The 26,113-nt window shown below is 41.1% G+C and overlaps 1 protein-coding gene across 4 annotated transcripts in view; it reads left to right on the top strand.

Annotated features, from left to right (window-relative positions):
* lpp (LIM domain containing preferred translocation partner in lipoma) overlaps positions 1-26,113 on the top strand; it is a 152,925-nt gene that overhangs the window by 108,805 nt on the left and 18,007 nt on the right. For all 4 annotated transcript variants that reach the window (XM_069704064.1, XM_069704066.1, XM_069704065.1 and 1 more), the window contains 2 exons: positions 5,568-5,664; positions 19,723-19,892. In XM_069704064.1, the coding sequence (XP_069560165.1) occupies positions 5,568-5,664; positions 19,723-19,892 (267 nt within the window). The remainder of the gene's footprint in view (positions 1-5,567; positions 5,665-19,722; positions 19,893-26,113) is intronic.

Raw genomic sequence — 26,113 nt, forward strand, 5'->3', positions numbered from 1 at the left:
GTATTCATAGACTGTTTATAAAAGAGGAAGCAGCTTCCGCGTCTCAAAACTGAGGCCAATAAGGGCACTAGGGGTTGGCTCCAGAAAGCCTTCAGCTCCATTGAATTCCATTCAACTTCTCTCATGAAATACAAAATCAATATTTTTTTTTTCCTCAGGTCAATATGGTGTCATTTGCTAAATTCACTCCTGATCAGAGTTCATGCATTCCATCTGAAAATAATCCCATAATTACTTAGATATTAGGCCTGAGAGAGCAGTGTGGTTGAGGGCGTGTCTTTTTGACTGGCAGGCCTGTGGTGCAGTCAGGTTTCCGCTATAGCGGGGCGGACGTAGTGTCTTCGGGTTCCCAATCAAAATGAGTGGGATCTACCCCTCGCTCCTCCCCAGCCCGTCCAAATATGGTCACTTCTGGCTCCAAAAAACAAAGATGGCGACGTTCGAAATGCCAAAGTCGAGGCTTCAGAAGAACAGCTCACAAACCGTTGGGTGACATCACAGTTGGTTGCTGCTTGGCCGTATCCAGTTCTCTAAACCCATCCATGGTCAACACTCGGTGCAAGGGATAGTTCTGTAATCACCAGTGTAACAGAAAGTAGCGTATTCAAATCATATCAGAGTCACTTTAATTACTAGTGTTCCACTTAAATAGCATTCATGTCAAAAAGTTGGAATTATGACCAGGAAAGTCAACCATTTCTTAAACCTTGGACATATCCAACTTGGCGCTAAAAAGCACAAAGCTGCCGGCAAAAGTAGGCAGATGTGGATGTCTCACATCTGCTGGAGTCAGTTTATAGGTAATTATACTATATTGAACAAGCGCTGTAGTTTTTAACCCGCACATGTCCAACCCTTCAGTAAATCACTGTTACACTTGAGCCCTGCAAGGTAGGAAGAAATGTAGCTACTGTTTGTTTGTCTTTCTATTTGTTTATTGATTAAGTCCACTGGACTGTCCTGTAATGAGAGAAGTAGTAGCAAAAATCACTAAGTTGGCAACACCACGAACCGCAGCACTGCGTTCCTTCTCCGGTCATTCAGATGACAAAATGACAAAATAATAATTTGAAAATAAAATACCTGTCAGTATGTCTGGATCCAGACAGCAGGAGGATCAGATCAACATCATTTTTGTACCCTCATATTATAACACACGTATACCTCTGGTATTGTTTCATCAGTACTGTGACAGCCAGAGCTGACGTGCCCTGCCGTGTTTTATCCTACAGATCTATACGTTTCCCTCGCGCTGCACCGTCGCTGGTGCTGATATGTAAATAGTTCCAGCTTCCTGTTCTCCTGCACTCCTTTGTTCCACCTCCGCTAACAAAGGTGCAGATCTGATGCCCTGAGAACAGTTGTCGCTCCTGCTCACTCTGTCACTGCAGCGGATGCGGCAATGACAGAGCCTGAGGTTTGGTTCTTAGCGGGACACAGTGCTGTCAGGGCATCAGGTGAGAGTACGTACCGAGCCCACCAAACCCGCTCCACTCCTCACCTAATCAGTTCTGACACAATGCCAATTCCACAGTGGGTGGCGCGCACAGCTTTATTCATAGATGTGGCAGTCGGGCAGTGATCGGCTCCCCGGCTCTGTCATGCTGTATCAGGTAGCACGCAACACTGGTCACTTACAGATGTTATTGTTGTGTTTGATTCTAAGTGCTCTGGCATTTAACTACGCTCTAAAAATCATTGGTCAAGTGGAAGTCATTCAGTTGTGCATCAGGATGCCTGTCAGTGGTATTATAGCTAAAAAAGCAGATGGCAGATGACCTGAACCTGTAAGCCTCTTCACACTGGGAGAACAGTGGAAAAGAGGTGCAGCTGTTAACCCAGTCGCTGCTAAATTTAAGCACTAACTTCAATGAAACTGCGGCTGAGTGTCCTGAGGGCGTAGGCAAACAATTTACTGAATTGAGCCAGACATAACTGAAAAAAAATCATGTCTGCAGCACGTATAGCTGCTGTATGGTTTCTATTGTTGCCTCTGAAAAGCTGAACAGGAACAGCGAAGCAATCATAAAGCATGCAGGGAAGCAATTTCTTTCTCTTATTCAAGTGAAAAATTATTCCGTGCTGTCACAAAAGACTCCCTAACAAGGTGCTTTAAACTCTCTGGCAGTGCATTGCTGCGGGGTGTCAAAGAGTGGATAAGATATAAATGAAGCTTAAACTCAAAAGTCTGTTTCTGGTAATAGCAGCATTTCGTTCCCTCTCCAATGTGCTTTTGATGTGGAGCTAAGATTAACAGTTTTAAATCGTCTACTTCACTGTCTCAAACTAACAACACAGGCATAATGAGCTGAAGGTTGACAACAGGAGCACGTCTTTGAGGTGTACGAGCATTGAACAGATTTATTTTGTTGTCTTTTGTGCATCTTGTTGCATTGGAATTCAGCTGCTCCCTGCATACCACCTTTGACCGTTGTGTATTATTAAAAAAAGGAGAGGGATTTAAGGTGACAACAGAGGACTACCCAACCACTGAGGAATGTTCCCTTTCATCTCTTCCTAATCCTCCATCATGTGATCCCGGCCAGTGATGGCTGAGCGGCTGAGGAGGCACAAGGTGCCAAGGAATCCAGAGCTCTGCCCCAGCGGCTCTCTGGAGAGACATGGCAGAGAGATTTGCACGTCGAACGCGTCGATCCCTCAGAGTTAATGAGGCCTACTGTTTGGGCTTCCATTATCAGCCTGCTGCATCCTGAGCCGGACCGAGCGAACGTCATGCATCATAAAGTTTAGACGCTCCTTGATACATTGTGGACAGTAAGCAAAGCTCAGCGTTTTCTCTCTGTCTGGGATTAAACTCAGCAGACCGTTGACTGTAATCATTTCAAAATAATGTACATATGCATTACTACCTTTAATGTGTTCTTGAAGTTACACCTGCAGTATATAGATTCTTTCAACTTTGACACATAGACTGAGTCAAATGAAAACAAATTAACCCTGAAATGCAACACTATTATTTTACTCTCATACCATAATACGGTGGTAGGCAAATAGCGGCCCGTGGGCCAAATATGGCCCTAATACAAACAATATGGACCTCAAACATCATTTGAAATTTCACTTTCTTGTTCACATTATAACTTGTGATGTTATCAAACATCTTCGAAAGACAGAAATGTAAATGCATGGCTTACAATTAAAAAATGTAACATTTAAAACTGCCTACTCCCTAAGTGTCATAGTGCGACAAAAAAGGGTTGTGTTTTACTAAAAAAAACAAAAACATTTAACTGCATCTCTTATTCAGAATAACTCGTTTTAGAAATATAATTTATTATTGTATTATTATGTGTAATTTTCCTAAATATATTAAATTAAATAAACAAAGGATAAATTAAACAAGCTAAGAAAATGTCCACACTGGGTCTGGAAAATGAAATATGCTTCCAAATTTACCCAATAATTGAAACAAATTTCTCACCCTTGCAATGATATGTATATAAGGCAGATTAAGCCATAAACAATCATTTTTAGATAACATGAAAATTCTTTTGAAACTCATTAATATTTCTCAGAGCAGATTGATATACTTCCTGTTTATACCATCCTGTCTTGCACACAGCCTGCTCTAACGTCTCATAGCGTGACACCCACCAAACCCAAATTAGGTAGAACAGTAATCAGTCATCTGCTCATGGTTATTGCAACGTGGTTACTGTGCAAACCCCTCACCGCTCTGCCGGTTGCAACACGGGCTATTGCGTTCAAGCTGACGGGTATGGCAACATGCAGAACACTAAGAGTCAAAAAGTTGAGTGTGAAATCATCTTGGCTACGGAGCAGAGGAGGAGGAACCACCGGCCTATTGTCTTAACTGCTGTAGTTGGCAGACGAGGAAGCTGCAGACAAAGAATGTGTTTATGTTTCACTAATTACCACTATTCCGCTGTCTGATCGATGCCGTCAGTATGTTTACTGTGTGCGTGCAAACACATACATTTTTAGTAAAATGCCCAAACGAAGCCGACAGATATGTCGGCGGGTGATGCATTCAAATGTTGCGGCCGTCGTTTTTGGTGAGTGCACAACGGCCGTGTTTGATTTTACACAACAATAGCGCTACGTAAGTAGGTGTACTAACGTGTTGTGTACTACGCGAGTGGAAGTCTGAGAATTTAGACAGCCGCAGTTCTTTATGATTGCGTCTCGGTTTTGGCATTGGAATAGTGACACAACACTGCTGCCATGAAGAGAATTAGGAAATTAAAACATTTAGCATGTTGTTATTTAAAGAACTCGTGTTGTTACATACCTCGGTTTTAACGGTGTTAAACACAGACTGTTAGGAGGTAAATAGGAGTACCAGAGACTTGAGTGATTTGAACTAAATGAATGAATTACACAGAGTATAATACACTAAAGGCCTTGGTATCCATCCGAGGGGTACATGCAGACTAATTGAGTCAATAACACCATAACAGTTGTGTGACAGAAGCTATAATTACTCTTTCATTCTGAATACAAAAATGTTTTCTCTCTAAATCTCTTATTGATGAATCTGATTCTTTTATGTGACACAGTAAACCACGAATAAATTAGTAGAAAACCTGACCCTTCGCTAACATTCACCCAGCTCCCAGATGTCACAATTAGGAACACCTTAAAGGTCAGCTCGGATCTCGGCCCATGTCGCAATATTGAAAATCAAATCTACTGTAAAGATTCAGCCGGCCGCAGATCTAGGAAAGGTCATCCGAGTGTCACTGATTTCTGAAAAAAAACTCCGCCACGCAGCACGAAAAGAGTCAAGTTCAGGCCTCCGGGGTGTCTGAATAGGACACACGCACCTGTGACGGGATTGCGCCATGAGCCGGAAAGGGGGGGGGGGGGGGGGTACTCGGGCTCTAAGGATGATTGGCAGAAAATGTCAGGCAAAACACGTCAGCCCTATACAGACACACAGCAGGCAGATGTCAGAGACTGCATGATAAGAAAGAGGGCAGGCTCACAAGGAAAGGAAGGAAGTGGCATCTTCAGAGAGTTATGTCATCCTTCCAGAATCTTTTACAGATTAGACCCCAGCACAGCTCTCACCTGAAGCCTCTTTGTGCTCAGACTACGACTAAACAACTATCTCACGACCCATCAGCCAAATGTACACGACTTAAAAAGCAGCTTTCTTCTAATGTTTGCCTCTTCTTTTCCTTCTGCTATCATTATTTTCCAAACACAAGGATTAGTCAGGGTCACAGTGCTTTTCCCACATGCTTGTGTTGCACAGAAGGAAATGCACAACCTTCTGGGCTTCACACCACCGGGGCCTGAGCCAGGGTCAGATATCTCAGAGGGAAACGGCAGACCGAACACCATCCACTGCATGTTAATTACAGTCAATGTTTTCTGTTTGACCTTGAGACGGCGCTTCACCCTGATTTATTAAACTGGATTTTTGCACAGCTTTAAGTTAAGGCTGGACACATGTTGTGAAGCAATACATTTTCCACACTCTTTGTTCTCATTTGAAGTGGCATAGATAATATCCATCTGAGATTACCGTACAGCTGCGTGAATCTCAGGTACTTAGTGCTGCTTTGTGTGGTTCTCAGGGCGGCGCTCCCGTGGCCCACCCTGAAGACGAGCTGGAACGCCTGACCAAGAAGATGCTGTTCGACATGGACAACCCTCCATCTGAGGAATATTTTGGTAAGATACCGCAACTTATCTCACTCACACTTGGTTGGCAACAGGCCTTTTGGCAGCAGGAAAAACACAGATCGAAATAAAATGAAAAAAAAAAAACCCGACTGCAGCTAGTCTGAATGTCTGCTAAATGTTTGGTATAGACATAAAGACACGCAATTGCTGACGACAAGTTGGCGTAGGGGAATGTGAATTGTGCATGGAGAAATGTCTGGCTCTAAGTTCAGGAGTTGATTAAAAGATCAGAACAATTAGGAGCATTTGAGATGGTTTAAAGATAGCTTAGTGTTTGAGCTTTGCTGTGGTCATAAAGCAGCATTTCATTAAACACTCGAAACTCTGGAAACATGTAGCACCAAATCAACAATCTCGTCACATTTATTGTGAAAATCCGTTATATTTATTAATGATTTTTTTTTTTTAACTCTAATTTGAATTATTAAAACGTTCAAAAGATGTGTTTAAAATCATTGGAAAAAAGGTTCTGAAGAGAAAAGGTTATTGAACACAAATGTGCGTATTGTCTGTAAAAACAAAGCAAAGCTACGCCCTTAGTTTGTGTAAAATCTAAATCAACACAAAATCTGAAACAAATAATAATAGTAAACTATGCAGCTGACATGTCTTCTTCTCAGTGAGTGTATAATAAGACAACATAATATAATGGGGAGGCTCGGAGGCTCTGAAAGGAATGAATTATCAGGCTACCTGAACTTTATCCCACATTTACTTTTCTTTTATTATTAAACTACAGTTTGGAATAAAAAAAAAAAACATTACAATTGACAACACTATTCTTGCTACCAAGAAATATTTCCAGCTAGCCAAGACAAATTTTAGCATCAAAACAAAGTGAATCTGTTCACCTGACAAAAACCTCCACTAAGAGCAGGTAGTGAGAACAAATGCTATTTCCAGAAATAAATAAAGTCAGATAAAAACCGGTGTCAAAGTCTAAATACTGTATCTATTTAACATTTTGTTAGCACTAGTTTAGCACATTCACAATAGCATGTTACAAAACGGACTGAATTAATAGAAACAGCTTCCTCTTTTCACATTGACTGTTCAAAATATCAGTGTTATTTTTATTCCTTAATTTAGCTTTCATTTAACCAGGAAGTCTCTTGAGATACATCACACACACACACACACAATATTAGCATGTACTACGACCAATAAAAAAAAGACTATAACGCAGAGGCTGTGTGTTGGAGTGTGTAATGGCTCAAGAGGAACAAATGAATCCCAAAGGACACAATCTTCATGCAGCGCTCCAAAATCCATTTCTGTATTCTATACAAAATTGTAGGAATTTTTGTGAAGTGAATACGAAGCACTTTTTAATTATTATTATTTTTTTTTAAATAAAATATATACTTGACGTCAGCTGACTTTCTCACCACCAGTTACATTCCTGAAGACACAGCTGGTATTTTCCATCTCCTCTGATTTTACTGTCTCTCTTAATTGACCCCCCCCCCACCCCCCTCCTCCCTCTGTTCAAGTTTCTCATTACCACACATGGCGTCAGGATCGTTAGCCTTGTCCGTGTTGTGTATCACATATCACAGTGATGCGTTCGCTCTGTGTTGTGCTGGGGGCGATTTAATGCGCTCCCTCAATCCCACGTTGGTGCTTGAACAAAACAAAATAGTAATTTTTGCTATAAATGGACCTATTCTCTGCTGTAAGTGTCGCTGACATGACAACAGTGACTTCATAATAATAGCTTTCATAGGTGCTAGTAGAAAAGTGGCTCAAATAAGCCCGTGACTCACTGTATGATTCACTGCAACTACTAGTAGGAATAGCCTTGCAGACAAACAGAAGTCTTTTTGATGCATTTCAAAAGCACATCTATAAACATTAGCTCAGGCAATGTGATCTCATTAGGAGCTCTCACTCTGTCACTTTTTGCTGTGACATTTTGTGAAGCTAAAACAACCAACCAGGCTTCTCAGCGAAAGAAAAAAAGAATCAGAAACTTCTGCTTCTACTATAAAACGTATTTTCTGCCAGGTTTAATCGTTGAATAAGATAATGTGGAATAGTGGGTTGATAGCATAAAACTGGCATCAACTTTCCTAGATTAGTCCACCCGGTGATCTACAAAGTTAGTTTGGTATCACTGGACCATTGTTTTTGGAAACTGGATACCACTGTATCGTACAGTGCAGCTGTGTATGATACAGACAAAACCTACCCAATATTGTTGGTGCTTCATATCCATTCATTTCGATGATGTAGAAACAGCATCTGCTGTTCCAGTCAGTCCTCAAGGTAGCGTCTCAAAACTGTATCTGTTTGATCAAAGGATTACTAAAGAAGGAATAAAAATGAGATACAGTAAAGGCAGATGAAACATACAGATTTAAAAATTTTTTTTTTTTTTTTAAACTATCACGTTTAATTGTCCGTCCTTTTTTTTTCTTTTTTTAAACATCTCTCTTTCTTCATCTTTTGATATTTAATTTTGTTCCCATTTGAAAAAAATAGAAATATGACTGCCAGGATTAAACAAAATATCAATTTTAATACTGTTTTGCAAAATAGGATTCAAAAGGCAAGGATTCTGTGCATTTATGTTTCATTTCTATTTTTCCGCCCTCTATACCCTGAGCTGCCAGCGAGTGCCATCCCTCTGCTGCTCTCTCTTCTCGAGCCTTTAATCCCCTTTGCCCTGGAATTAGTTCCCATGCCCATTAGATACCTCATTCAATACATTCAGTGCGGCTGTGGAGCGGGCTTTATATCAGCACATAATCACACAGCACACCATGATAGCATGTGTAGGTGTATTATAGCTACAGGGACATGTATTTAACTGGTATTAAGGGATATTCGGCTTCACGTTGCTGCACACTATGTAAAGACCTTAATTGGTTCACATTAGACATAGGTCAAATGGATCTGCTGGCTTAAGCAAAGTGTAGTCGTTTTACAGAGGAGTGGCCTAATTTTGGAGTGAATGTGTCCGCGACGCAGACCTGACATGAACCCTGCCATACCATGCATGAGGTTACCACTGTTTGCAGACTATGAGGCTGAATGGCTGAGGGCTGGTGAGGCAAGGGCATGGGAGTTGAGAAATGGGTCACATGTAAGCTGAGGTAGCCAGAGCAAGTTAGGGATAGCGTGTGCGTCCCCGGCTGACAGCGGCTGGCTGTTGCTGCAGTGGAGGGGGAGGGAGGGTCATCTTGTGGTTAAACAAGGCGACAGCTGCATTAACTGAGAGATAGCGATGAGGGTGAGGGCAGGAGCCCGCGACTCACTGTTGGGACTCATTAGGAGAGAGTTCAAGCGCAGGCACATGCTGCTCTGCAAATCCACAGAGCCGCCTTCCTCCCCCCACTGAATAATGTACACAAAGTCACCGCTGTTATGTGAAAATGAACTTCAGTCCGGCGTGTTTCTTACTGTACATCCAGGGCTGTTGGGAGAACCAGTCCCAGTGCACAAGACTTTTGTAATTACAAAGAATCTACTGGCACCCGAGCCTGTTCTTTTTTGCCTGGGGTACATGGGGGGGAGAGGGGGCTCGCAGTTGTTGAAACCCTAAGGCAATTAATTAACAAGATTAATCAAAGTGGGGCTGCGATCTCTAGCGCACTACTGGACTGGATCATTGTCTTCCTATAGCAAAGTTTTATTGGTGTCACTAATGTCTTTGAAGAGTCTCTAATCTGAAACCGACATCGTGAGTTCTCATTGGTCCAGAGGGGGTTAATTGAAATAAATTAACATTACACTCAGGCTCTGTGATGTCACAAAGAAACTTTTTCATTAGACTCAGCGGAGCGCCATTCGTAATTTACACAACACTATTATAGGCTCTAGTTTGGCGAGCTGCAGTCCAGCAATTACACCGGACAAGTCTTTTGAAGACTTTCAGTGGCAAAACAGGCAGATAAGAAGCAGCCGCTCTCAAATGCAAACGCTCCTCAAGCTGTGAAAAAACCTGAAAATGATGCAGTATAAAAGAACGGCTTTTCTTGCGAGAAACCCAGTTTCCAAGCCAGAAATCCCCCCCTGTGATTGAAGCTTCTTTGAAAAGCAACTGATTAGTCCTGATTTAGAGTTCCAGATTAGATTTGAGTAATCTGAAAGAGCCTTTTCTCCAAATGTCATCATCCGTCATATTTAATCCACTTAGGTTGTGCGTAGGTGTACTGTGTTTGTGGAAATCTAATAAGACACAGCTACTCAGCTTGCAGTACAGATGCCTTGGCATTTGTGCATCAGAGGAACTTACAATATTTTGTCATCACTACATTTCTGTCAACCAAAACCAGGACATAAAGCTGAATAATTGAAACGATGAGATGCTTGCATTATTTACAATTAGTGATGATGATGATACTTATGCAGTGTAGTTCCTTCTGCCGCAGAGAATCTTTCTTTTTCTTTTTTTTTTACTTCTCCTTTAACACCAAAATGACAAGTTGAGAATTCCTCCACGTGATCTCAGATTTCCAGCTTCCCACTGTATAGAATTAAGAAAGGCGTGAAATTTTAATATCCGATCAATATTTATACAGAGTGATTTTCCAGGGAGATTTCTGAGCGGTGGCATAAATGTTATTATCAGACGGTGGAGAGACAGCCATTGGAAATTAGCAGAGATTCATTTGGGCGCACTGTACTCCACACAGGTCTCTGAGCTGTCGGGAAAGCCTTTCCTCCTGGTTTGAGCTAGCCTTTGTTTTATGATAAGAGCCCGAGAAGAAAAGGCAGGCTTTGCCATTTTTCCCCTCATAATGTCAGCTGGAGGAGCACTCATAATTTATAAGACACCTCACATGAAAAGTTCATGAGGAATCTTGGAAGAGATACAAATGGCAGTGGAGCTCCAGTAACAGTGCAGGCCAGAGGAGTCAGAACAGATCACCTTAGGTAATTGGGTCAGAAAAAGTTTAGGTTCACGCAGTGCGCTCTTTGTGGTGCTGACTTTAATTCTTTAAAACACAACTGAGCATCACAACTTAATGTATTAATAGGCTCCCACTTTAGACAGCTTTGTGCATTGTCTAAGATACTCTGGTGGAATTCATTTGCATTTTACTGAGGTCGCCCTCAGCAACCTCTTAGGAGTTTGCTTTTAGATGTGCCTCTACATGTCATAACAAGTGGGATGTGTGTCAAAGTGAAAACCTCTCCGCTGCCTAAAAAAAGACGCCCCCCACCCCTCTACACCCCCACCCGCCTCCCCACCACGCTCCACCTCCACAATCTCCAAATGCCTTTGGCCAACCGTCTCCCCCAATACTGTTTCCATCTGGCGTGTGAAGGTGTGCCTTTCATGTCATTTTTCATTCATTCAGTGTGTAAACAAGCAGGTGCAAAATGATCATGTTAAAAACTCAGTGCTTTAAAATAAATGTAATCAAATAAGATGTGTTAAATCTTAATACTCAAGATTTTAATCAAGTCAAACCTCCTTTTTGATACTTTTTGAGCTTCATATTTTAATATTAATATTCTTTAATTACCTCCCTATGTATTGTAGTTTTCATTGGTAGTTGTGGAGTCCGCCCCTACTGCCTTGCGTTCAGGAAACATGCACAGATGTGAACCAGTTTTACTGTTTATAATTTGATCTCATTGATTTCAGCCTGTTTACTTCCTGTATCAAAGCTAATGCTAAAGCTGACAGTATTTTCTACATCCGCTGCTTCACATTCAAAGCATTCGGCTGGTGTGAAAAAGCGGCTTTTATTTTGAAGCAGTCACAGGAAACTGCTCCATGTTTGTCCCTGAGGTCAGCACTGAACATGAAATATGGGTCTACAAAACAGGACGACTGCATGTGCAGCATGAAGTCAAATCACTGTTTTGATCAGTTTTGAGCAACTATTTTACAACAAAAAAAAAGAAGCTTGTTTGGCTTCGCGGCAAACCGACACACCAGCTGCTTCTCTGTCTTATTTCCTGCAAAGTAGCTGCTCTGAGTCTTTGTTGCCGTGCTAATCGCTACTCGCTGTCTCCATGGTGACCACAGGTGTTGGTAAATCAACCAGTAATGAAACCTTCGGTATGATAATTGGAAATTAATTTAAAACACGAAATAAAACTGCCAACAACAAAGTGACGTGTAATTATTTAATTAAAAATTAAGAAATGATAGTCAAAATAAAACATATTGGATCACTTTGATTTGAACCTGCCCGGTTTGTGTAATCTCCTCGTGGGCCCTTTAGCTTGAAGAGCCTGTTTCCTCTTCCACTCTGGGAGGATTTCCTCCAATCACGGTGGCTAAGTGTCGGCCATTGTTGTGCAGGCTTGTTCTCCGTGTACGTATGTTGCCGCAGCGTCTATGAGACAGAAGCACATAATTCTGCTGGAAAGAGGTCACAGACCACCCAGGGGTAGGAGGCCGGCATACGAGGCAGTCTGGTGACATGGCAACTTGTCTAAAGCCTGTGCATCACTATACCACCTACAGTGGATTATAATGTACGGCTGCAAAAGGCTGAATTATACAACACAATACCCACGGATGATCCATCATAGCTGCCTTTTACAAGAAAAATGCAGTATGTGTGTCAGTGTGAGGCTGTGGATTTGACTTCTAACACCCCTTTTGTCATGTAAATAATGTGAAATGCTTTGAATCTTAATCTACAAATTTGCCAAATTGAAGAAAGAAATTCTGCAAAAACCGCCAGCATTTTTTTATTTTTTTTGTCAGTAATTCAACTCATATGAATGAGATCTTCTCAGTTTCTGCTATGTCATCATCTTGCTTATAATTGCTAAGGTAGTGTTATCAATACTTAATCATATTTTGAGCAGGGGGGCGACTTTCATAAACCATAAAGCAGTTTTTCAGCAGAGTTGTATGGGCTTTCTTTGCCATATATATATAGTTTTGTTTCTTCTCATTATCTTCGCTGCCGCTGACCTCGCAGTGCTGCTTTCTAGTCTCTCAGCTGATGCAGTGTGCCAGCATGGGGCTTCTCTTCCCGGCGACAGAAGCCCGCTTTTTGGCAGCAGTTCACGTGAGGTGACCTCCCCCCCTCCCCCCATCCTCCCGGCCCCTCCCGCTCCTCTTCCTCCCCCGCCAGGCTCGGCGCTTGCTATCCTGCCTCGTTGAGACAGCTCCACTGAGGCTTGCAAGATCAGCTGCCGTGCGAGCCCAGCTGAGGCTTCCGGGCACTCACGTTGCTAGATTTCATTTGTGAGTGAGCGTTTGACCTCAGGACTGAGCAGACATCCGCACGCTCATGCACGCAAATGCAGACATACTTATGAGCACACGGGGCGCACGGATAAACAGCGTCCCGACACACACGCAGCTTGTCCACATATTCTGCTCCGAACACTCTCACCTGCCCCTCGCCGTCCTCCTCCCCCCTTCCTCCTTCTCCCTCTCTTTCACCCCATTCGCGGCCCCGCGCGGTCCCTGGCACCCCTCCATGTCGCTCCTGCCAACCTGCTTCTAAAACATGTAACCTACACCCCCCCCACCCCCCTCCCCGCCCCCCTCCCCCGCCGTGGGCCCTGACAGGCCGAGCCGTAATGCTTAGTGGCACGGGCTCGCCTTTCCTCCTTCCTCTACTATCGCCGCAGCAGTTCTGCAGATTGCTATTTGCTGACATTGGGAATGAGATTAAAGGCAGGGGTTAGGAAAGAGGCATTCAGAGATTGAAATGCAGCGATGACAGCTATTTCTCTTGTCATTACAAGACAACTGAGGGGCCACAGCATTGTCGGGCTGCAGGGAGGGCAATATGAGGCAACAGAGTAAATTAACCTAGAGGGGAAAGGGGTGAAGCAGGGAACAAATCGTGGCCTCTGGCTCCTCAGTAGCTGGCAGCTGAACTCCTAATGTGTTGGACTGACTTATTTCCTGCTGTTAACCACTCGCTGACCTATTATTTATGTGTTTAATTAAGTGTGAAGAAGTTATCACAACTTTGTACCTTTATTGAGCCCACCTTTCAGAACTTGTCACAATGAATTAATGGTGTTTATATTAAGATATGGAAACGATCCAAAAATTAAGGAAGAGCAGGAGAATTTGCTGCGTTTCCATTAGTTGTTATTGTTCATTTTTAGCCATCCTGTGTTCTTAAAATCGACACCCAACACATGCAGTAGTTGTGTTTTTACCTATCGGATATTTTAATCCAAGCACAAAACTTTAGTTGAAGTCCCAAAATGGATTTTGTGGATCTTTTATTAGTTTTGGATACGAGCTGCAGTTGCTGGATTTGCCTTTGGGGTTTGCAAGGGTTACACCAGCAGAATTGTATTCTTTAGTAACATAGTGTGAAAAGTTTGGTCTCCCACAAAAAAAAAAAAAAGTTCCTTGCGATCCTTCTTTACATGCACGATCTTTGATTTCTGACGATGTAAGATCAAATTGAGCTGCAAGTGTGCTCCCTCTCTGCCTTTCATGCTGCTTCAATATCACGGCGTGAAAAAACAAAGAAGGCAAAGACTGAGGGAAATCTGAAGCGTTCTGCCACTCAACATCCCCCAATCCCAAACAACAGCGTCTCACTGCCACTACAAATACATTAGAAATCAATTATTTATGGAACAGAGTCAGGGCCTCTTTAATCTTTTCCTTTTATCCAATTAAATTGTCTAACCATTCTAAGCCTCTATAGCTCACAGGGAATGTGCTTCTTTTAAAAAAAAAAAAAAAAAAAGAGAAAAGAAGAAAAGATTTTTCTCTTCAGTCCTTCTTTTGAGTTTCGATGTAACAGAGAAGAGACACTTCTGAGGATTGAAGAATGAAAGGAAAGAAAGTGAGTAAAGTGTAAATGAACTCCCCCTCCCACCCCGTCACCATTGCATTGGTTCTACAGGAAGTATTTGAAGTTTTGATATCAAGACTCTGGTTCCATTCCCCGCGCAAAGGGACGCTGGGGAGCGGTGAGGCCTTTCATGATTCCTTTATGCCCAGCTGAAATAGTTCGAAAGTATTTGGGATCATCTCCACAGGGGTAAATATGATGTTGCTTCAATTGCTGTCCTGTATTATTCAAGAAGTCAATTGAAGTAGTGTCTCAAAATTGAAAATGCTTATTTCCAACAGATGTGTGAAATTATTGATGTGAAGCATCGTAAAACTCTCTGCCCTCCTCTCTATTATCTGCCTGTACAGACACAGACACTCTGAACAGCTTTACATTTTTACACTTTGTGGAATCATTTCTGTACAGTAGGAGAGTTCTTTACAACCCGACGTGTTGGTATTCATTAAACACGTGTAGTTCTTTCACCTTTACTGGGTTAACTTTTACATTACGTTGAAGTGACTTAACCCTTTAACACTCAGGGATAAAATCCCGCCGCTACATTTTAAAAGGCATCGGCGCAGTCTGACGGCTCACAATTCAGAACACTGTAAACTTATTTGATACCAGCAGCAACTGCACTTCCTTACTTCGTGATAACGGTATATTCGTACCCTTTCTGCCGTTGCGTAACTGCTGCACACAATGTGAGTCCAACAAACTAACCGCCTCAATGCCTCCACGCTCGTCTTTTCTTAGTGAAAAAGAGAGGGAATGTTAAAGTGTTTTTTTGAAAACAGATAGTTTGACTGTAATTTGGATAACCAGTCAATCGTTTGAGTCATTTATGAAAGAAAACATTCACCACTTCCACCCTCTCAAATGTGAGAATATGCTGCTTTTCTGGGTGAGAATAAAATATTTTGGGGTTTTGGACTTTTCATTAAACAAAACACATCACTTGAAGACATCACAAAAGAGGAATAACGAAAATCAATAATCAGATCTACGATATATTACCCCTTTACAACCCATCATATTTGTGATCATGAGTCCTAAAACATTCCACATGTTTAATCAAATAAAACTTGACCATTCGTACATTAAACTGTAACTATTGTCATTTTCTGTAGATTCTCTATATGCTGTTGGAGCTTTGAACATCATCTTTGGCCACAACAGGTCGCTGTTATCGGCTAATAAGCTGTGAAAACTGCCTGTACACCACCTGCTCAGCACCGAGCAGCGGTCAGACACAGTTAGCAGACAGCTTCGGACATCGTGGCGCATTTAGCAGCGGAAGAGCAGATATTTCTGTCAGGAGGTGGTGAAGACCAAACACAGAGCTACAGGAGACTGAATACAGGGCTTATGTTTGACACTTGCCAACGACATGACTGCAGTGGAAGCTAATGCTGCTCTGTAACGGTTGGATGTTTCACAAAGCAGCTGCTTGCTAACAATTTCTGTCATATTTTCTTTGACATTGACGATATGTCAATGACATGCTGACATCTTGTTTCTGACGCCCCCAAGTGATCATACGATCGGTTATGGTCAGGGGTCTCCAACCAGTAGATCGCGATCTAGCCGGTGGATCAAGGAAGAAAGGTTGGAGAGCTGTTGTGTCAGGCAAATATTCTCTGAGGCCGAGTTTCATGAATGGAACATTTTGCTGGTTTTCTGTGACGGTCAACTAAAAACATCTGAGATTATAACGACTGATGACAGAAAATGAAAGATGGTGAGATATCTACTTGTCAAATTAAGGAAATTGTGACAAACATTTTTCACCATTTTCTAACAGTTTAGAGTCGAAAACATTTTTGTTTTGGAAAAAAAAAATCTAATTTATGGATAATGAAATAAAAAATAATTGTTATTCTTCCATTTTATAATCCATCAAATGTTTAATTATAAATCCTAAAACCTGAGTCTTTCAGTAGACAGAAGTTTGACCTCCCACACCAACAGTCCTCTATTGTACCACTATTGGAAATATTACAAGTTATTAATTCATTTCAATAGAAATTAGAGCTTTTTAAATTATTTAAATTATGTTGTATGCTGCATTTGAATGTTTGTGAATTTGCTGCTATCTTGGCCAGATCTCCTTTTTAAGAGATTTTGATCTCAATGGGACTTCCTGGTAAAATAAAGGTAAAATTAAAAAAATAAAGCGAGTTAGTCAATCATTTGAAAATTGAATCTGCAACTATTATCAAATTTGAAGTCACTATTTGGTTCCAGTATCCTCAATTTGAATATTGCTACTTTTCTATGTCTTCTGTCACAGCGAGTCAAATAAAGTTTGGTTACAAACATTTTATTGTCTGAACAATTTGGTAATTTTATTGACAAAGTGACTTAATCTTATTATTATTGAACATTTTGCAGGACCGTTTAGAAATAGAAACATAGAGTAGTTTTAAAGGCCGCTGTGAACAGCCTCAGATCTGCCGCTCTCCGTTCCACCACGATGTGAGTTCATGTGTGGGCTGCACGCAGCATGGCATGACATGTCTGCAAGTGCGCATACGGTATACAGTACGATACATGTGTCTGTGTTTGTATATGCTCGTCGACATGTGTGGCATGTCTGGCGCAAAAGAGATCTTTTGTGTGAGCGCGTGCGTGTGTGTCGGGGTAAAGCTGTGTACACTGTACGCACACTCGTGCACAAATAGCTCCTGAGGGCCCTCGCGATCACAGACTGCCAAAAGGAAAAGGATTTCCGAGAGGTTTCCTTCTCGCTATTTAAAGTGGGAGCCCTGTGGGACATGTTTGGCATTCTCATCCACTCACTGAAGATGGCCTGTGATCTGAAGCCACTAACAGGCTCGGCGTGCTCCGTCTCTGTCTCTCGCTCGCTCTCTCTCCCTTTCTCTTTCCCTCTGGCTCTCTGAAGTGATTACCCTGCTTGTGATTCCACTGACACCCACATGTCCCCCCGAGACGTGCCTTCACTAGTTTGTTTAATCTGCCTCCCTGTACAGTAGGTAACACAGCCATAATTGAGGTGTGGATAGAGCTGTGGGAACAGATGAAACCGATGGCAGGCTTTATGAAAACTTGTCTGCGTTCTGAGTCGCCGTAGACGACAGCGGGCGCCGCATTAACGTACAAAATGCTGTTGTAATAAGAATTTTTACAAGTTTAATGTCACGTCTATGTTTCGCTCAACGAATGATGAGGCCTGTAATTTCACGCTCACAAATAACTGATATTTCATTGTTCCAGTAATGATTTCAAAACATTGCTGGGAAAGTTGCGGATCCTTCATTCTTTAAGCAACTTTTCTCCATTTGCAGCGAGGCCTGTGGTAAAATAATGAGTTATCTCAGATTAGAATACTATTAGCGAGCCTCGCAGTCAAGCAGATATTTGATCTCAGCAACATTTGACTTCCAAAAGTTGTGCTGATACCTGAGACAGATTCCGCTTTACACTCCGTTTGAATTTTTGATATGAAAACAGCAAGTGGAACTGTGAAAATGCAAACATCAGATACTCTATCTCCCCCCAGTTAGTGTCTCGCCTCTGTCTGTAACACGCTTGAACCGCTCTGTTCAGAACATACAGAGTGTCAATCATCGCCCAAATCTGCCTTTAGATGAAGCACAATATGAAAAAGGAAGAAAAATGATCCATAGAACTGAACTTAAATTAATTAAATATACTGTATCATGCTCCCTCGGAGAGATTGCATCTGTCCTCAGATGTGTAAAAAATAAAACATTCTCAGATATCTTTTGAAACCCTATTATTGTAAGATACCAGTAATTAAATTGACAGTGTTATTAATTGGGTTGAAGATAACTTGCATTGAGTCGAGGACATCTTAAACTCAATTAAAGATATCTTCAACTCAATTAAAGATATCCAAATGCCATGTCCCGCAATATGCAATCAGCCTCTTTCTGGGGCAATAAAATCAGTTCACTTGTGCCCCTTTTACAAAGACTTGGTTGTACTTCTAAAGTTTCCTTTTTATCATTTCAAGGCCGACTTTTTAAACAGATGTCAGTCTTTGGTGATGTGCTTAGTTTCTTTAATGTGGCATAATTATAGTATTTAATCCTTCCTTATCCAGAGTTTGAAATAGAATTGAAGATTAGGAGCTTCTGACATGAGGAAAAGAATCATTTAAAGGGGCAGCTCCGAGTAGGCCGAGTTGATCCGTGAAAAACAGCTCGGTCTGTGGACCCTCTTGAATTCAAGCTGTAAATGGAGTCAAAAATTGTTTTGAACTCTTCTTAATAATACAAAAAAAAATACATATTTACGATTCACAACAGAATATTTCCATGTATGTTTTATTGTCATGCCATTATCTCTGATCGTTTTGATATGTAAATAATGGCTAATTGTTTGTTTCGGCCACCAGTTTCAATTCTAAGAAACACTTTTATTTAAAAAAAAAACAAAAAAAAAACAAGGTGGATGTGACATATGATATCAGAATAATTTGGGTGCATTTGTGAGGACGACATAGTCCCATAAACCGCTTTTCCACTGCAGGAACTTCCCCCGGTGGTTAAGATTCAGCTCCTCTACCTGTGATTCCACCTGAAATACTAGGGTCTCAATGAAGTGAAAGATTTTACCCCCAAATAAGTAACTGCTCGTTTAGTTGTACACTCTGAAAGTACAAGAACTTGGAGTTGACAGTTATTGATTGTCCAATAAATTTTTTCTGGCATTTAACAACCACCGTTCTTAAAAAAAACCTGCAACTACAACAAGTTTGCTTGTTACAAGTTGTGTTTTAATCCTATTTGTTACTGCTGATCATCTTTTTGCCATAATTGACTAAGGAGTCACATTTGCAAAGCAGTAAATTAGATTAACAGAACGATCTTCTTTATGTTTGTTTGAACTGACCTGTTGCTTAGAGTTCTATAGAGACCCATACATGCCGTCATTGGTTTGCATTGTCGCATGCAAAAATTACAAATGTAAACAGCCAACAGTTCTTAGACATCAGCTGCCTAATTGGCCGAATCCTTGGTAGGTCTTGAGACCGTGGTGCAAATACAGATTAATAGAGGGCTAAAAAAAAAATGAAGCATAAATTCCTGGACATCAACCCCAAGAACTGCCCCGCAGGATGTTTCTCATCTGGTTACTTTACTATCAACAGTCTCTGCCAGTGAATGGAAACAAAGCCACACTCTGCTGCTGCATCTTTGCATTATTTTCAGAGATGGGATCGTGACTACTGGTTTACTGATAAATGTTATCTGACTTGAAGTATCTGTGGATTCAGAGTGAACCTGTTCTCAGCCTGCCCTCTTCTTCCTCTCCCCAGGGCGCTGTGCCAGCTGTGGAGAGAATGTGGTGGGTGAAGGCACCGGCTGCACCGCCATGGATCAGGTCTTCCATGTCGACTGCTTCGTCTGCATGACCTGCAGCACCAAGCTGCGTGGCAAACCCTTCTACGCTGTGGAGAAGAAGGCGTACTGTGAGCCGTGCTACATTGTAAGCAACTCTCTGTCCTCTCAAATCCACCCGCCTTACCGCCTCGTCCGGTTACTCATGCGTCCGTGTCTCAAAAGCACACGTTACAACCTCAGGTAGCGCTGGGCCGGGAATGTTCACATATTTACACCAGAGGCAAAACCCCACGTCCTCTCCTCAAAGGCCGAAGAGCTGCCACCTCTGCCCACGCACACATTTTTATTTCCTCTTCTTTTTGTCTTTTGTCATTTACTGAAACCGTCTCTTATCAACTCTTCTCCGGAATATCGTTTCTTCCAGTCACACAGCTTATGGTGACAGTTAACTATCAAAGTTGCTCTTGTGTCAGCAGACTAACACATTCAATTAATCTATAAATAGCACCACAGCTAGCTGACAGCGATGTAGCTTGGCAGTGGCTACAGCTGGTTACATAATGGCTCATGTTAAAGGTGCACTTAATAATATTTTTATGTGTATTTCAAAGGTTTTGCTCTGAGTGAGGAACCCGCACTGAAATGAAGACCCAACCACTTTGCTTTCAGGAGCATTTTAGCGTCTTTCAGCTTGTTGTTTTGGTTTTACAAACAGCAACTTGACTGTTTTGTTTTTCCCTCGCACTTCAATCAAGCTTTTGTCGGGCAGTTGTTGTTGGCAGTATAAAGCTAGAATATTTCAATGTATACAGACTGAATTAGCGACTAGCTGGGGAATGTAGTGCACAAATTATTAGAGTTGCTATGTGATGGATTGACAAGTTTTGCAAACATGTTCGCTGCATCAACTTTATGAGCTTTATTAGTCCCCAAGTGGCTAAAAAAAAAAACGTTAATACAGGTTTTAAGGTTAAAGTTTTTTATTTGATTTATTCCTGTTGGCAGTGATGTCAAAGGCAAATAGCAATTTTAAACTGAACAGCTTGAGATTTAACTTCTGAAATAGTCGTGAGCAGCAAATAGACGAGGTAGTGCACAGCTTGGCTTGGCTACTCACTTTTTGTAGCCCAGGACTACCAGACACATACGTCGTTTGTTCTCGCTGAATAATGTTATCAGAGATTCACTGACTTTTTATAACACGGGATTTTCAGATAGCTCTTCTTTGCCGAATTAGATGATGATCATAAGAACATTGTTTTCATGCAAACATCACTCAGTCGGATGATGCATAACTATCTGCAGTTACAGCTGATAAGCAGTCAGATATGGTTCAAACGCACTTGAGTTATTAAATCACATTTGAATATATTAACATGGTTTTAATTATCTTCGTCGATAAGATAAGACAGAAGATTTTTTGTTTTGTTTTGTTTTTAACTTTTCAAAATCAAAACCAGAAAGAGGAAATGATTGACAGCGAGATATCCCAGAAGTTGTCCGAGTTATTTTTAATTATTAGTTCTTATTCCGTCTTACCAATATGTTGCACAACACACATGAAAGTGTTTTCTTGCACAGTAATCTTGTGAAACCACAAGGAAATCATTTAGCAGAAGTGTTTCCCTCGTTCAGTTTCATTCGAATTTTGGTTAAATTTTGCCACCAGTCTGCTGCTGGAAATGACAGCGTTCGAGTTTCTTATTGTCAGCGATGTTATGTCAGTTACGCGGTCATTCCTGGAAGCTGAAATGGGAAGTAGGTTTACAATGTAATGAGCAACTACCAGCGAACTTCACACCAGCAGCTTCCAACGTTCACTCTATGTTTTGTGTCATTTTTCTTTCATTAGAAAGGTGCAGTGGAGACAGACAACAAATATGGGGGAAATAGACACATGCTGTAAAGATCCAGCTGGCTGGAAATCAAACAGGGGACTATCAGGTCGCCCAACTTTTCCCTTGTTTGTATTTCAAAATAAATGTGAATTCACTTACACATTAAATTCTACAAATTGAGTACCAATTTGTAGAATTTAAAACAGATCTCCATCGCCCACTTCTCATCTCTGTTTGAGGTTATAGTGTAACACACCCGAATCTCCCCCTCAGCTCTCGACAGTCGAGTTGCATTATGGGGAATGAAGGCTCCAGGTTTTTAGGAAAAAGGAAAATAAATACATGAGCCACAAATGACTATAGATGTTCATGAGTTCACCCAGGATGTGAAAATTAAAGACATTTTTCTTTATGTCTTTGTTTCAAATGTGTCCACTCTGTTTTCTATAGACCTCCTGATGCAGATGCTGTCAGCCAGTCATTTTCCTATGAAGCACAAATGTTCTATTGTCCAGATTGTAAATAAGACTTTTAAAGAGAGATCTCTCAGATTTGATTGTCAGTCAATAAGTAGATTAGAGAGTCTTGTTTTTGGTGGCTGAGGAGGTGGAAGAGGCTTTTTCAGGAACGTCTTGGAATCAATTTGGCTTAAAGTGTATTAATTACTTCATGTTGATTTTTCTAACAGCACATATTACCACATACATACAATATTCTTTTACATTAGTTGCAGGAAATGGCTTCATATGCACTTTACTAGTGAAGTCTTGAAGCTGAGCTACATAATGTTTGAACCAGTGGCAGGCCATCTCCTAAATCATTCCTTTTCAGAGGCACTCACTGTGATTGTAGTTGTCTTGTCTGGAAGTTCTCCAACTCTGATACATGCGCTAAAGAGGAGCAGGATAATTTAAGAACTTTATTTATGCATTTCATCAGCATAAATGTTCTTCTGGCACAAGATCAAAAGGATGGGGGAAATCTGAATTTCTTAATGAAAGTAATTTCTTCTTCTTTTATTCCCATCCTCAGGGTCATACGCCTCTGTACGATTAGAGAATGAACGTGAGAGTTGAGTCCCTGAAGAGAAATGTCAAATCCCAGAGAGAGAGAGGGAAACTTCAAGTTATCCTCCAAGTCAGTCAGTCTAGGAATGTCCGAGAGCAAATGAACATTAATGAAACGCTCTGAATTTGTTTTTTGGATGTAGATTTCCAAACACAACCTGCCTTATTATAACAGCTCTTATCCCTCACTAACCTCCTGTTTTCCATCATGAAGGGCCAGTCCAGCAAATGAATGTTTGTGAATTTTAACTGAGTTTAGTTTATGTAATATTGTGGTGCGTCCTAAATGTTGCCTTTTCCTGATTTTCTAGGAATGGTTTGACATATTTTTAAAATACTCTTATTTACTTTCTCGCCAACAGTTAGGTGAGAGGATTGATATACCGTTCTCATGTCTGCGGGCTGAATCTTACACTACAGCCTGCAGGCAGTTAGCTTAGCATAAAGACTGTAATCAAGGGGAACTTCAGCTATCTTGGCTAGGATTTGGAAAACAAAATTTTAGTTACAGTAAATCCTGAGAGATACTTATGTTTGTATAGTAAAGGTTCAACACCAGAAACACCGAATTCCCATCATGCACCTCAACATGTAGTCTTTTGTCAGGCTCTTCCTGCTCTACATACATTTAATTTCTTTAGGAAAACCCCGAGTTCGGAACACAAAAATGTGTGATTCTCTAGGCTAAACCGAAATAGCCCTGATGACATCACCATGACATCATCAGGGGAAATCATTAGACTGAGGACAGCTCCCTCCAGCAACTCCTCTGTTTATGGGTGGCAAGCAAACTGAACTGGAATTTCCCTTTATTTTTATTATTTTAGGTCAAACATTTAGTAATTAGTGAATGTGAATTGATTGTAATTGACATTTTGACTATTTTGGAATATTTCTAAATATTTCATTTTATTCTTAGACTTAATATGTACAAATTCATGGAAAACAGTTTGTAAAAGCACCGTTTTCTCAAACTGTGTAAATAACTCTTATAGTTATCTTGAAAACTGGAAACTTCTTTTGCATTTTTAAAAATGTTTTTATCCCATATACTATGAACTCTAAGTGTGAAATAGATTTTTCCAACACCCCATGGCAGCATATCCCATTTGATGTAGAATATCTTACAGGTATAACAGGTGCCTCAGGACACTCACTGTGTGTAGAATCTCTATAATATTATGCAAAACTCCATTAATCCCTTTGCCAGGAATTGCAGGAATACATTTTGCACGCTGATTGCCATCCAACAAAGTTTTCTGCCAGGTATCAAAGTAGGCGATCAGCAGTGGCCTTATCTGAGCCGGGACTTTACATATTCTGTGGAACAATACTGCTGTTTGATGCTTCTCTTCCGCACAGCGATTTGCCTCATTCAAACTGTTTGCCTAGATGTTATTTATTCCTTTTTAGTAATGTACAGAAACTCACCCGTACCTGTTATCGACTTCCTGATTTTACAGCCCGCTATCTGTCTCTAACCCACCTCAGTCACACCACTGGCCCACAAACTGCAGGGCAGCAATTGGCCTTTGTCCGCGGCACTTCCCTGGCTGGCCTCCACAGACGACTTATCGCTGCCTATTTGAATACACAGTGATGCTGATAAACTCTCCAGCTGCTCAATTAATGTCTCATTTTGCATGGAGTGATTCATAATCGTGTTAATGTGACAACATCGGCATTGCCTTTTGCCTGTTTTTTTTTCTTCTTCTTCTTGTCTGATGTATCTGAGCCTGAGGTGTCCCCCAGCTTCCCCCGCTCAGTATTTGCACACATGAGAGTGAAAGTGTGTGCAAACACCTCCCAGCAAGACGTCCATCACTGTGACTGAGAGCAGTTTTGAGCTTCAGAGCCACTAAGTGATCTTCAAGAAAGCTCTCATAGGACATGTTTTTCTGTACATCCATACGGGCTGTATGTTTTCTGCAAACTGGAACAATAATCACAAACTCACAAAGCTGGATTAAAAAAAAAAAAAAAAAAAGTGACAAGAAATTATAACAATATTTCTCACTCATAGTCATTGTTATATAGAGCTCTTAGCAGCTGTAGGATCTGACAGCAAAACAAAAAACGTGTTTTCTCCATCAGAACCAGGCAGCTTAACCAGATCTCTGGTAAAATGAGGACTTATATGAAAACACATTTCTGATTTACAGTCCATTTCCACATGTTGACCACAAACCTGAGGACTGGGTTTTTTTGTTCAACACTTAACTATGTATAAAATCATAACCACAGATATCTAACTTAATCTTGTTAATTGAATCCATTATCCTGCAGTTAAATGCACATTAAGGTGCAGGAAGTTGAAAACTTCGAGTTTCGGTTACATTGAAAGATTCATTGTTAGGTAACACTGGCTGAGTGCAATCAGAGGTAAAAGGTTTAGGAAGAGTGTTTCACTTCAGAGGAGAAGTGCTGTCATTGGAGAGGCCACACGTACACTCAGCGTGTTTGTGGGCACACCGTTACACATCATGTGTTCAGATTACATCACATTTGATTGCAATGCTCTCTGTGGCACATTTGTTGTGAACATTAAGTTAAGACCACAAGATGTTCATGAGCTCACAACCCTTTTGAAACTAGACAGGTATAGACAGATGTTTTTTTTTTTGTATATATATATATTTCTCTATATACTCTTCTTCACTTATTTGGGGCGGATTCTGCGATCCCTGTATGAGAAATCCACTTGTAACAATGCTTCTTCTAATCAAGCATTGTTATCCTTTTTTCCCATTTTATCTCCCTGACTCCAGCCTCACTGTTGTCTCTTCTTCTATTCCGATGCTGACCCGACATGTCCTGCAGCTGCAAGTTAAATGACAAGCTTTGAAGTGTCAAATCATAATGTGGCCTTTATTGTGAAGCAGTCACAGGGAACACAATGTCTTCGTCGGTGTCCATCAAAACGCGTCCACGTAATATGACAGTGGCCATTTTCCACATTTATTTGTTAGTGTATCATTTTGAATTATTGCAAGGGAAGAAAAACAGTGTGAGTTTGTTTGGCTGCACAGATCTACAAGCTGCTTTTTTCATGTATTTCTCGCTGTCATTATACCTTCTAGAGAGTTCAAGCCACAAATGTTCTCAGTCACTGGGATGATAGAAGGCAGCATTTCTATTTGAGAGTGTAGTCTTAGAAATTCAGGCTCTTTTTCTTTCTCCTTTCACTTTAGGAAGTGTGCCTCGAACCATAAGAGCGTATTAGCTGACGGAGCTGAGAGCAACAGGGACTCTTCACATATCTGATATCTCAGCTAGTCTTTGAAGCATTTCAGCAATGGGAGTCTGTGTCGCCGAGGTTAATTGCTTACACAGGTTACCATGCCTACTGTTCTTAAGTCCATTCATTGTCGGCCATATCTTGGCTGCAACATTCCCACAGCCAAATTTTGGCCCAGTTAATTTACTTTATAAAGGCTCTTGAGCCACCCTTCGCCTCTGGT

This window comes from Brachyistius frenatus, unplaced genomic scaffold (assembly GCF_029030835.1).
Source record: "Brachyistius frenatus isolate BFR_SWC_R1_liver_20210118 unplaced genomic scaffold, ASM2903083v1 Contig_49, whole genome shotgun sequence".
NCBI lineage: Eukaryota > Metazoa > Chordata > Actinopteri > Embiotocidae > Brachyistius > Brachyistius frenatus.